A 14,092-nucleotide genomic window follows, 5' to 3' on the forward strand; every position below is an offset into this window, starting at 1 on the left:
ACACACACACACACACACACACACACACACACACACACACACACTCACTTCCTAAATACTAATCTTAACAACATTAACCCTGTCATCCCTATTTTGGGGATGAGAGGGATTTTCTAAAAGTTTTAAAATGTAAAAAAATTGCTAAAATAGCTGATACACAAGCTCACGGCTTGAGCTTGTAGATCAATTATTTTCACCATATAACAAAGTATAGAAGGACTTAAGTGGCCATGTTCTAAAAGAGTCTTGGAAATAAGGGTCAGGATTGGATTGTTCATTGAGGAAATTGAGAAACATAGCCAGGAAAAAAAAATGACATGGCCAATTATTGCTTTATTTAGACAGGAGAGCGCAGAGAGAAAGGAAGATGAGGGAAGAGAAAAATACATGCAATACAAGGCTCTGGCTGGAATCGAACCGGAGACCTTGCTACTGTACCATATGGTCAGCTCCGCAACCGTGACAACACAACCTGTCAATAAATACATAAAAACAAGCTCTCTCACCTGCACACACATATTTAATCACTGCTGCATGTACTGTATGTGCACACACACACACACACACACACACACACACACACACACACACACACACACACACGTTGGATAATAACCATTACCACTGTTGCTAGGCGACTTCAAGCCTCGATGCCTGTGTGTGTGTGTGTGTGTGTGTGTGTGTGTGTGTGTGTGTGTGTGTGTGTGTGTGTGTGTGTGTGTGTGTGTGTGTGTGTGTGTGTGTGTGTGTGTGTGTGTGTGTGTGTGTGTGTGTGTGTGTGCGCGCGCGCGCGCACAAGAAGTGATTTGCTATTTCCCTGTCAAACCAAGCGAATCTGATGGGAGGAAAATTATCTTTGAGCCAAGACTGGCACAGAGTGCATGCATACACATGCATGGATGCAAACATGCACGTGCACACACACATTCACAACCAACAGTACTCTCTGTACACTCTGAATCCGTTTTTGATAGGACATGCCACTCATAAAATACTTGCTTTTATCCATAAAAGATGTCTCTAAGGAAGTAGAAGTAGAGAGAGAGAGAACTATATAGAAGGACAGAAGGAGTTACACTGTGTCTTTGAGGACCTAGAAAAGGCATAATGTTAGGGTGCCAAGAGAGGAAGTGTGGTATTGCATGAGGAAGTCAGGAGTGGCAGAGAAGTATGTCAGAATGGTGCAGGACATGCATGAAGACAGTGTGACAGTGGTGAGAAGTGCGGCAGTAGTGACAGACAGGTTCAAGGTGGGGGTGGGCCTGCCGTGCATCAAGGATCGGCATTGAGCCCTTTCTTGTTTGCATTAGTTATGGACAGGTTGACAGATGAAGTCAGGCAGGAGGCACCATGGACTATGATGTTCGCGGACGATATTGTGAATTTGTGATACATAGCGAGACGAGGGAACAGGTTGAAGAGATATAATAAAAAGGTTGAAGAGAGCCTGGAAAGGTGGAGGCATGCGATAGAGAGAAGAGGAATGAAAATCAGCCGGAGTAAGACAGAATATGTGTGCCTAAAGGAGAGAGAGGACAGTGGAACAGTGAGGATGCAAGGAGCAGAGGTGGCAACGGTGAAGGACTTTAAATACCTTGGGGTCAACTATCCAAAGTAATGGGGAGTGTGGAAGAGAGGTGAAAAGGAGAGTGCAGGCAGGGTGGAACGGATAGAGGAAAGTGTCAGGAGTTATCTGTGACAGAAGGGTACCAGCAAGAGTGAGAGGGAAGATGTATAGGACGGTAGTGAAGGTGAAAGTGTAGGTGGCAGAATTAAGGATGCTACGATTCTCATTAGGAGTGACAAGGAAGGACATGACCATAAATTACAACATTAGAGGGTCACCCCAGGTTAGAAGGTTTGGGGATAAAGCAAGTTATGGATTCAGTGAGAGACGACATGCAGGTGAAACAGAACCGCAGAAAACAGAACCAGATGGAAAATGATGTTCCGCTGTGGCGACCCCGATGGGATTTAGCCGAAAGAAAAAGAAGAAGACGATGGCTCTAAGTTCTAGCCATGTTAATAAGACACAGAATGTTTGCTGTTTTGATATACTTTCTTCATGTGTCAAATATAATTCTTATACATACAAATGTATGGCCAGTGGTGTAGTCGTCTCGGACTTACTTTGTGTAACGCCGTGCCCACAGTGTTCACATGCACTGCATTCACCTGAGCCACCCAAGGTAGGGGGTAGAGTGCCTATACCTGGCTGCGTTACCCAACATTAGGTGTACTACTGTACGTCCTCGCACCATCCATGGTGTTTGGTGTCAATGTCTACTTTTTGTTTTGTTGATATTTTTGGGGCTTTTCTGCCTTTTTATTGATAGTACACAGTGGAGGTAGACAGGAAACAGGGAGAGAGAGACGGGGTGTGACACGCAGCAAAGGTCATTTACCTACGCTAGACCGCTAGAGTTAGAGTTGACCTACGCTAGACCAGTGCCCAGTGCTACTCGGGAACGATGCAAGTCGGGAAAGATGCGAGTTGGAAATGCATTCCCCAACTGGTAATGCAATACCCATTGTACCCGTGTCAGAGTACCCGTTGTACCCATCTGTCTGTATGTGTTTCTTTAATGCCCATTTACAGGTGTATGGAGATATCTGCATCTGTCTCTCTGTGTCCCGTTGTGCCCATATATGGAGTTCTGTGTCAGGCATTCCCAAATATGGAGTCCAGGCCAGTCTATGACGTCAGTATTATGTTGATCCAGAAAAATGCATAATTTCCTAGTTTGATTCTGATCTTGATTCTGAAGCATTTCCATGAACGCCCGCACCCCGCAGAGAGCTTGAGAAGGCCACTCACATGTCCGGGAGCACGACCACGGATTGTCAATGGTGAGCCAATTGAGACCTTTGACGTACATGTTGTCCCTGAGCCGGCCTTGGATCAGATCCAGTGCCTTCTGGCCTTTTACTTTGCCTTCTCTTGTCTCCCTATCAGTTTTTTTATCCATCTGTACCAACAGAGGGAATCTACAAAGAGCAGAGCAGAGCGGACATCTCCATCGTACCATTTTGTTTCTGTTGATCAAACATCAATAGTGGCAAGTGACTTCGTCATTACTTGTGACGTTCACCGTACTCCGCCGCGGGGTACGAGAAAATGACAAATGACTAAAACCCTATTTTGGCCATGTCATTATAAACGAAACCTTTCAAAATGTATTACAAAATGTCCAAAAAAGAAAGGGGAAAAAAAGTAAATCTACAAGCACAAATCATGTCGTTGCGATGCTTGTTACATCAGCTATTTCCACTATTCATCATATGACGACATAATAAGTGATTAACAGCTGCCTCTAGATTTCGTATCTGTACAATATATCTATACATTCATGAAATCTCTGTCTGTCTGTCTGTCTGTCTGTCTGTCTGTCTGTCTGTCTGTCTGTCTGTCTGTCTGTCTGTCTGTCTGTCTGTCTGTCTGTCTGTCTGTCCCAGGTATAACGCGCCGTCTGACTGATTGACCTCAAACTTGGCATGTGTTTCCCAGACAACCCAGACCTATGTGTCATCTGCTGTAGGGAGGAATTGAGAGATCCATCCAGCCTGGATGGGTGATTCAGACCCTGCATCACTGAAATGTATGTCAATGACCACGTGAAATTATTCTCCATCCTGCGGTTACACCCCGTCCTACTTACTGTATATCCCAGACTAAGAGTCTGGTGTATCTGACGCGATTACGACCTGGTTCTCATCAGATGCTTGTTATCGATATCCTATTAGTACTCACAGCAGCACCTTTGTTTAAAAGGGTTGGTTCATTAGGCTCTGGGACACAGTCCTCACTGTCTACATCAGATAAAGACACACACGCACACAGACAGATTGGCCTCTAGCGTGGGGCTAGGCAGAATTGTTTTTAGCATATTTTAATCCTACTATCCTACTATATAATTTTATTAAATGAGGATTAAGGAAACCTCTGCTTCGTCCCTTCAGTCTGTCTGTCCTCACCACATTTCCTCCCAAGTGGGTTGAGAAATCTATCTTAACTTGCACATGGGCATTGACCATTGGTATATAAAGTGAGGTAGCCAATTTTTCATGTTTCCCAAATTTAAGCTCCACATAGTTTGGGTGTGCAGTGCACATCCCTGGATATGGACTAGGAGTATATAAGTGATTACAAAAATCTTTGGAATGGGTAGAGAGCTGAGAAACTGTTTGGCAACGACTGACTCTATGATCACTATGATCGGAACTGGTGTGTTTTTGAGGTGACATCCGTCATTTCGGTTACACGAATAAAAGAGCCACAGCTGGGCCTCAGAATCCATGGTCTGAGTTGCTAATGTAATAAAATGTCTTGATGCATGTGATTCACAGACTTCAGGCCTCCATTACAGGGTTAAAGGTGGTGCAGCACCACCACTTTCCATTGTATATGTTTGTATACACTACTGTATAAACACATACTGTACTGTATGCATGCATGCACAGGCACAAACACACAGTCAACTCAGTCAACGGGATCTCTGTGGAGCTGTGGCCTCGTGACAATGTCATACAAAGTTCAGCGCTGTGGTATGCATGCTGAGTTATTAATCACTTGAACCACCAGGACACCCCAAAGCCACAAAACTGTCACGGTGGCCATAGATAACCACAGATCTCCACAAATTGTACATTTGTACACACAATTATGCTATTTTTCCAATCGAGCCCAGCAGGGGAATCCAGCAAAGCCGCTGGTAACATTTCCAAATGTCAGTCACATGATCTCTCAGTGATTAGACGTCAGCCAGGCTGATGACGACAGCTGGCCTGACCTCTGATCAGATGACCCGGTATTAATCAGATGACACAGGAAGCCCCCTGAGAGCCAAACTGCAGAGGTAAACAAGCCTTGTTGGATTCTCTGCCCTGCCAAAGATGGAGATTAATAACTATACCCACTACTTAAGAACTTTAGTTTGTTTCCCAAACAGTGGGTCGCAAGCAAGTAAATATCCCCTTTTTTTGTTTCCTACATTTAAAAAATACATATAAATGTATATATTATATATATATATATATATATATATATATATATATATATATATATATATAAGTTCAAAACAATGTTCATCAATTAAAAACAATTCCAACATTTTCATAAATAAAATAAAATAAATCTAATAATTTCAATAAAACGTGTCACTTCATGCCGTGTTATGAGCTTGTAGATCTGCTATTTTCCCTAGTTTGGGTTCCGGGCAAACATCTCATTTCTCTTTTGGGTCTTGAGATAAAAAGTTTGGGGACCACTGCACTAGAAAACACTGATCTTCGATACATTACTTTGTCTTCCTCCCTGTTGCTAGGGCTTGGAGTGTAGAGACCGTGTGGGCAAACTAAACTGCAGATAGCCAAACATACAGAGAAAAACGGTCAGTAAATAAACGTCTCTGACATGGTGTAATGACACATACATGTGCAGAGGACCGGGGCATAATAGGACATCTGATGGTGGGAGAAAGGGACATGGTGGAGAAGAAGAGAGGAGAGCTAATGAGTACCTCATCCACTACACAGCTCTGGTGAAGAGGCTGTGTGGGAGTTGACAGCAGTGGACTAGGGATGTGGCCATAGCCTGATTTTTCAAATTATATCCACATCACAGCCCACGCAGCACACAATAGTCTACTAAACACATGGCGTTTCACTCCTCATCACTCCTATCAGGGTAAGGAGCTGCAAGATCACAGACCAGTTCTCTGCAATCTTATTGAGTGGTGCAGCACCTGGTCTTTAGAGTTAAATGTCGAGAAAATCGAAGAACTGACCATTGATTGTAGAAAGCAGGCCCCCTAGGATGGACTCTGTGTCCAATCCATGGAGAGGCAGTAGGCTGAGTGGAATTTTAAACTCTTGAACCAGCTCCAATAATTCACAAAAATGTCAGAACGCAGAGGGTATCTGGTCTTCATTGAATATTGAATACTGGTTTTCAGTTCAGCAGCGCTAACTGCTTGCAGAGAAAATGTACAGCTGACAGCTTCACCGCTTCCACCCTGTTTAGATTGTTGTATTTGTGTGTGTGTGATGTGTTGTTTAGCCTATTTTAGTCATTTATGCCTAGCCTAAGCCTAGTTTATAGTTTTGGTGAGTTTGTATCACTGTCTGAGTTAAGGCATGTTGTGTTTGAGAGAATTATCCTATATCATAACATGCTGCTTCAACAGACATACAGTACAGCCATACGTACATACAGTGGTGTAAAGTAACTCAGTACATTTACTCAAGTACTGTACTTTCTTTTACTTTACTGGAGTATTTCCAATTTTCAGTACTTTTACTTCTACTCCACTACATCGCAGAGGCAAATATTGTACTTTTTACTCCACTACAATTATTTGACAGCTTTAAATTACTAGTTACTTTGCAGATTTGGATTATAAAGACAAAACATACATTAACCCTGTTTTGTACTTCAGCTATTTGAAAATAGCCGATCTACAAGTGTTGAAACCTGAAATGGGACTTTCTGCATAATGAAAACTTTGACTTTTGGTACTTTCAGTACAATTTGATGCCACTACTTTTGTACTTTTACTCAAGTAAAATGTGAATGCAGAACTTTCACTTGTAACAGAGTATTTCTATATTGTGGTATTTGTACTTTTACTTAAGTTAAAAATGTGAGTACTTCTTCCACCACTGCATGGGGCATACATACATGTATTAGGAGGCACAGCTCTTCCTACAAAACATGGTGGCCGCGATGACTCATAGCTTCAATGAACAGCACATGGCCAATGTGTCTACCTTCATATTATCTATGGCCCAAAATGCCCCACAAACTGATGGAAAAACACATTTATACTGTTTGGTGTCTGTCCTCTCCTCTCCCCAGGTACCACCTTCCTTCCCCCTCTGTGAGCCGCAGACTGAGTTGATTGAACTCATCAGGGCTTGGCTGTTAACCCATTGAGACCTGAAGCCGATTTCTACAAAATGTCTCCTAAATCCCAACAGTTTTCTGAAAAACGTATGTTTCTATATCAGTGGTTCTCAAACTTTTTCATGTCAAGGACCCCCAAAATGATATGAATTTGGCCGTGGACCCCCATCTCAAAATATGTTGTTCCAGGGACTCCCCAGAAGCAAAGATTTGGGTTTAAAATATTTGCTTTAAAAATATATATATTCAAAGATTTGCACACATTTTCAAAATGTTTCAAAAATAGCAGATCTACAAGCTCGTAGCGCGGCACTCGGTGCCGCGCTATGAGCTTGTATATCTGCTATTTTTGAATAGCCCAAAGTGTAAAATAATGCTTTTTAGCTCAAATCTAAAAATGACAAAGTTCCAGGTCTTAATGGGTTAAAAGCCTGGGGAAGAGTGCACACAGGGCCAGTGGGCCATTCTGCAGTGAGAAGCTGCAGGCTTATCTTACATGACTTGTGGCTGATTACTTCTATTTTCGAGGGAAAAAAACATTTATGTGTTGTATGTCTTTGGCACAACTAAGCAAGGTTACTCAAGTGTGGAGTTGTGCGTGCACCGGAATTCGGTCTAATAACTTTCCCTATTTGCCACATAACGATGTATATTATCAGGAATGCACTTAACCACGTACAGTCACCCTATAATGTGGTTGAGTGGTTGAGTGCATTCCTGATTTGCAGTAAGAAATTGCCCCAGGAGATGAATAGAGTATGTAACTTTAACAGTAACTATATGTACTGTATGAGCCCAAATGCGCTCAAATGCATACGCACACAAGTACGGATACATATCCTTACCCTCACACAATATTCCCAGTCACACACACTCAAAAACACAAACGCATACAGTATACACACACCTGTCATCTGTATGTGTAGGATCCTGTTGTAGACTTCATCAGAAAGTTCCATTATGGCTTTGCTGGCCTGGACCATCTATAGAGAGAGAGACAGAGAGAGAGAGAGAGAGAGAGAGAGAGAGAGAGAGAGAGAGAGAGAGAGAGAGAGAGAGAGAGAGAGAGAGAGAGAGAGAGAGAGAAACTCATTAGCATAATGCAGACTTCTCATTTTATCCTTTTGTTTAACCAGGGTAAATTACACTGAGATTTACATCTCGTTTAAAAGTGGCCCCTGAGGGCCTTTCTGTGTGGAGTTTGCATGTTCTCCCCGTGTCTCCTAGGGTAGGTACCCTCACAAAAACATGCAGTAATCCTGGTCACTATACTGCCTCCCCCTGGCCAGCCGGGGCGCCTGATGGAGGGGAAGGGAACTGGTTGGAATAACGTGTTCCTTCCACGCGCTACGTCCAACCAGGGAAACTCTCCCCTGTCAGGTGATAAGAAGGTCAGTTGGCTCTCATGCATTGAAGGAGGCATGAGCTCGGCCCTGGCCTCCCTAGGTTGGCAGAGGGAAGGTAGTGCCCAGGATTACATAGACAATTGGCACTGGGTGTAAAAAATAGGGTTACAAAATCGTGGGATAAAGATATTAAAAAAAAAAAAAAGTGGCCCCTGAGGGGGCCTTTTCAGCAAAGCCCTGCTTCACACTCATACAGATACTGTTGGCCACTGAGAAGCTAAACAGTTGGGAGTTTAGTGCTTTGCTCAAGGCCACTTCAACGGTTTGGTGTTGAGGGAGGGGCAACTGTTGGTCATTCATTTCCCCACACCAGACTTTTCCTGCCGGTTCAGGAGATCTAACTGGGAAGGTTTCTCTAACATTCAGATCACCACTGCATAATAGTGCTAGTGCTAAGGCAATATATTGAGCTTTATGCAATTTTATATTGAATATATATTACGGTCAATGTGGGAGACAGTTTCGGGGCCTTTTTGCAAAATAACCGTAACATATTATAATACTGCAAACACTGTAGCTGTCTTCCACAATCTGCTTACTGTCTCCACAAGGAGAAGCAGAAATGCTTTATAAATACCTTAATAATAATAATAATAATAATAATAATAATGCTATTGGGGAGATGTGTGTATATTGGTTGTTGTTGGTCTAACAGTAAAATGCTGAAAATCAAAGATTAAACAACTATTTAAAGCCAAATCAGTTAATACACAAAAATACAAATGCCCATACAAGCAGAAATGATAGGGCTCTAAAAATAACACTCAAGCATGCACCCACAACCACACAGAACTTCAAATATACACACAAATCTCACACACACTCACACCATCAATGACATTAGTTGCTTCTGCCTGATTAAGTCTGCACATCCTCGCGCAAAGCCGGCTGGGACGTGACCTCTCTTTGTGAAAATGCTGTTTGACAAATGAGGATTAACAACTACACACCACAAACACACACACATACAGACACCAACACATATACTCTCTCTCTCTCTCTCTCTCTCTCTCTCTCTCTCTCTCTCTCTCTCTCTCTCTGTGATTTCCTGTCTCCCTTTCTTTGCCTTTCCCTCAGGCATCAAGGATCGGGGCGTAGAATCCGTTTAGCCAAATTTCATTCAAATGTATGCTAATGCTATTCAGCACGAGTACGGACTTCCTCTGATCCTAGACACATCACACATCTACCATGCACGTGTGAGCACACACACAGTCACACACACACACACACACACACACACACACACACACACACACACACTCACACTCACACTCACACTCACACTCACACTCACACACACTCACACACACACTCACACTCACAGTCACACACACACACACACACACACACACACACACACACACACACACACACACACACACACACACACACACACACACACACACACACACACACACACACACACACACACTTGCACTCACTTGCACTTGCACATTTAACGCAATGTGCTAACAAATAGTATTAGGACCTAACGATGAAAAACAACTGTGGTTAAATTAAACTGTCTCACTGTACTCTCTGGGGTCTTAATCATAACTTAATTGGAGAGGAAAGAGCTGGGTTTATCTTCACTACCAGCTGGGTCTGCCTGTCCCACTGAAATAAACCTAAATGTGTCTCTCATTCACACTACTTACTGTACATGCACCCACATAGACACACATGTAATACAAGGATTTCAACTTTCAAATTCAATGATGTCAACTTTAAGTCATGTTCAACATTATTAGAAGGACTATACAGGGGCAATAATTAAATTTTAATTTAATTTAATGTTTATTGTATGTGTACTTTTAATACAAAAAAACACATACACACAACTAGAAAAAGTGCTCATCGGAGCACAGGTCTCCGCCAGGCCAGGTAGGTTATTGTGGGCCAGCAATGTTCGGAATTCAGTCATTATAAGATTTTTGTAGTATGAGCTACAATTCAGGAGTTATGAATAAAACATAAATAAGCCTGTTATATTGGCACCATGAGGCTGATTTGAAAAAGGTATGGTGGCATCTCTTCGTCAAGCTAGTAGGAGTGTGCGTGCAAACTTTCACAGCAATGACACAGTTGCTGCATTGTTTGTTGCATTTTGTATGAAACGGGCCACTCCAGCAAACTTTGAAAGCCAAACGTAGTTAAACAATATGGAATATAAGACATCTGGCAGATACGTATTGATGACATTACCAAATTGCATGAAGTTTGGACAAAATCTCTAGGAGTAATAGAAACATTTCTTTAGCAAAGATTGGCCTCATGGTGGCGCTATACCAGGACAATGTGAATACTTTTGAAAGGAGGATCTTCCTTGGCCTGGAGTGTGCCCGAAGTTTCTCACTGATGGGTCCAGCAATGCTTGTGGCATTATGTGCAAACGTGCCCCTCCTGCAAACTTTGAAAGCCAAAACGTAGTCAAACAATATGGAATTTAGTTTGACAACGATTCTTCTACAAATCTTAGCCAATCAGGATGGAATATGAAGAATCGGACAGATCCTTGTTGATCACATGACTATAGAGATAATGTGCACCGATTTGCGTGATGTTTGGACAAAATCTGTAGGAGTAATAGCCAAAAATGTGTTTTGCAAAAATCGGCCTGCTGGTGGCGCTATAACAGGCTGATGTGGAACGATTTGGGCAACTGGTTCTGCTCTGGCCCCAGGGAGTGTGTGTGCACAGTTTCAAGGACACACAAGGACTCACAGACGGCAGAGACAATAATAGAATGTTGAATACAAATTTAAAGGGATATTTCACTTTCAAAAAAACTTTTTGTCTACTCAGTAGAGTAGACAAAGGTTTCGAGTTTGAAGTTATAATGGGTTTGTATAGGAAGGGGGCGTGTCTGTCATAAAATGAATATCAAATATCTAAATACTGAATCAAGCAACTTAAAAACGGTCTGGAGGGCTCACAAAAGCCTGAGTAGACGATAAAATGACCAACATTATTTGATGTTGATGACTCCTGTTCCTGTCACACACTGTATTATGTACAGGTACTTTGATGCTGACAAAATTACATGATGTGATCTCTCACTTCTGGTGTTTAGTGGATGTCTTCTTGTTCCTGTCACACTGTATTATTATAGAGCCTCCCAGTAAAGTCTCCAAAAGACGGCTGTGGCGCCATGGAGATTTTATGGAGTAATTAGGATTCATTAAACACACACACACACACACACACACACACACACACACACACACACACACACACACACACACACACACACACACACACACACACACACACACACACACACACACACACTCCCTGGATCCATTCCCCTGACGATATGAATAAAGTGCCTATTTACACCATCATCCGAGAGTACTGAGCCAAGTAAAGTCTTTGGGGGATGTCTAATGTGTGACACACAATGTAGCAAAGTTTCAACAAATATAATTTAGAAAAATATTGCTCTGGCCTGGCCAGATGGCCAGCGAGGAGACACGTTGAAATGGACACAAGCCTGTTACGCCAACAGGCGAGCTACCAGACCACAGAGCTGCTGGCTATCCAGTACATACCACACTAGCCTCTATCAAAATCACTTACCCTGGCCAGCCACAATCAATAAAATGAACCCCAGAGGAAGTAAAGGAAGTGTTTGTGGGTGTGTGTGTGTGGGTGTGGGTGTGGGTGTGTGTGTGTGTGTGTGTGTGTGTGTGTGTGTGTGTGTGTGTGTGTGTGTGTGTGTGTGTGTGTGTGTGTGTGTGTGTGTGTGTGTGTGTGTGCGACTGCGTGCGTGCGTGCGTGCATACGCGTGTGTGTGTGTGTGTGTGTGTGTGTGTGTGATTGTGTGTGTGTGTGTGTGTGTGTGTGTGGGAGGGAGGTAGAGGGAGGGAGATTGGAGGAAAGAACGAAGGAATGAGTGATAGGTGAAGAGAGAGAAAAATAAATAGAGCCAGTGGGAGAATTTGATGAATGGACCGAACGAAATGGCGAGGAGAAACAGCAAGCATATAAAATGAAATAAAAGAAGAGGAATGGGATGGGACATCTTCACTGCCTTCCAATCATTATGACACGGAGCACGCACTGTAGCAGCCAGCCCAACAAACCGCCTGACGCTGCTGACCTATCGATTCGCTGATCTTAATTGACTGCCGAACCAATCGACCTACACGACCAGTCAGTTTCTTCTCTCACCGTTTCGTAGGTTGTGACCACCTTCCGCAGGACATCGGGCAGAGACCCCTGAGGCTCCATGGTTGGGTAGTGGTCCCGAAGTTCGAACAAGATCAAGGGGGCCCCGTCTGGCCCTGTCATGCGTGAGCCCAGGGCCAGCACGCACTGCATGAGGTTGGCCACCGCAGACACACCACACAGCTCCCTGAAAACCTCCACCGAGTTCTGCAGAGAGGAAGACCAACAGAAGAATTTAGTTATTAAGTTACTTTTGATATCTGTCTTTTTCTGTATTTTTCTCTCTTTTGATCCCCCTCTCTCTCTCTCCCTCTCTCTCTCTCTCTCTCTCTCTCTCTCTCTCTCTCTCCCTCCCTCTCTCTCTCTCTCTCTCTCTCTCTCTCTCTCTCTCTCTCTCTCTCTATTTCATTAGTCTGAGTTGATTTCAATTCCTGTCTGATATTGGCTTATTGGCATCACTGTGAAATCAATAGTCATGTTGCTGAAGCAATAACAATGAACAATGGATTTAATGAGTGTAACACACAACATACTAAAATAAACCTACAATCAGTGGAATCTCTCTCTCTCTCTCTCTCTCTCTCTCTCTCTCTCTCTCTCTCTCTCTCTCTCTCTCTCTCTCTCTCTGTCTCTCTCTCTCTCTCTCTCTCTCACTCACTCACTCACACACACACACAGTCGCACACACAGTCGCACGCACTCACGCACGCACGCGCGCGCACACACACACACACACACCACACACACACATACACACACACACACACACACACACACACACACACACACACACACACACACACACACACACACACACACACACACACACACACACACACACACACACACACATACATGAAGGTAATCAAAAGCTAGCCATACACCAACGCCATTTGTCTTATTCCTTGGACTATTGATTTATGGTCCTGCTGTTCTCTCAGTCTCCCAGGCAGTTGAGACAGCCTGGGCTGAAAAGGAACAAGCCAAGATAGATGGAAGCTTTCCAAGAAACGTTAACCCACAACATAACTACATGCAACATCCCTATCCATGATGTTCCAATTAAATTCTATATTATTATTATTATCCTCAGTGATTGATCCAGGATTATTAGGGGGTCATTTTAAATGTCAGAGCATTACATTACTATTAAAAAAACGTTTATTTGTACTTATCTCTTAATTCCTTAATAACTTCTTAATAACTTATGAATGAATGGATGGATGGATGGATAGATGGATGATTTTATTTTGTCATTGAACACAAGTGGACAATAACATTTTGCATAGATGTAAGTAGCAGAATAGGTACTAATAAATAAACAATAAAGGTCAATATATTGTGTGTATGTGTAACTTATATTGTCTTTTAAAGTAAGCCATCCCATCCATCATGTTCACACTAGTACCAGAACAACTTATGTAACACAGAGTTTTGTCATTCACTGCACACTGAAGTGAGCTGAAGTGGAGCGTATCTGTTTTCAATATGCTTGCATGTTAATTAACCACATGGGGGCATGTCCTTATTATAGACAAAAATAGCTTGTAGATCGTCAATGTTCGCTAGTATGTACTGTACAGTATGTACATATATATATATATATATA

At 42.8% G+C, this 14,092-nt stretch overlaps 1 protein-coding gene across 1 annotated transcript in view; it reads right to left on the minus strand.

Moving 5' to 3' along the window:
• LOC308096018 (inactive phospholipase C-like protein 2) overlaps positions 1–14,092 on the minus strand; it is a 44,738-nt gene that overhangs the window by 7,263 nt on the left and 23,383 nt on the right. Inside the window, exons 9-10 of the mRNA XM_080443273.1 lie at positions 12,487–12,690; positions 7,812–7,887 (exon numbers count right to left, since the gene is read on the minus strand). Of these exons, the coding sequence (XP_080299399.1) occupies positions 7,812–7,887; positions 12,487–12,690 (280 nt within the window). The remainder of the gene's footprint in view (positions 1–7,811; positions 7,888–12,486; positions 12,691–14,092) is intronic.

Source organism: Gymnoscopelus braueri (genome assembly GCF_963280865.1).
Source record: "Gymnoscopelus braueri genome assembly, chromosome: 11".
NCBI classification, from domain to species: Eukaryota; Metazoa; Chordata; class Actinopteri; order Myctophiformes; family Myctophidae; genus Gymnoscopelus; species Gymnoscopelus braueri.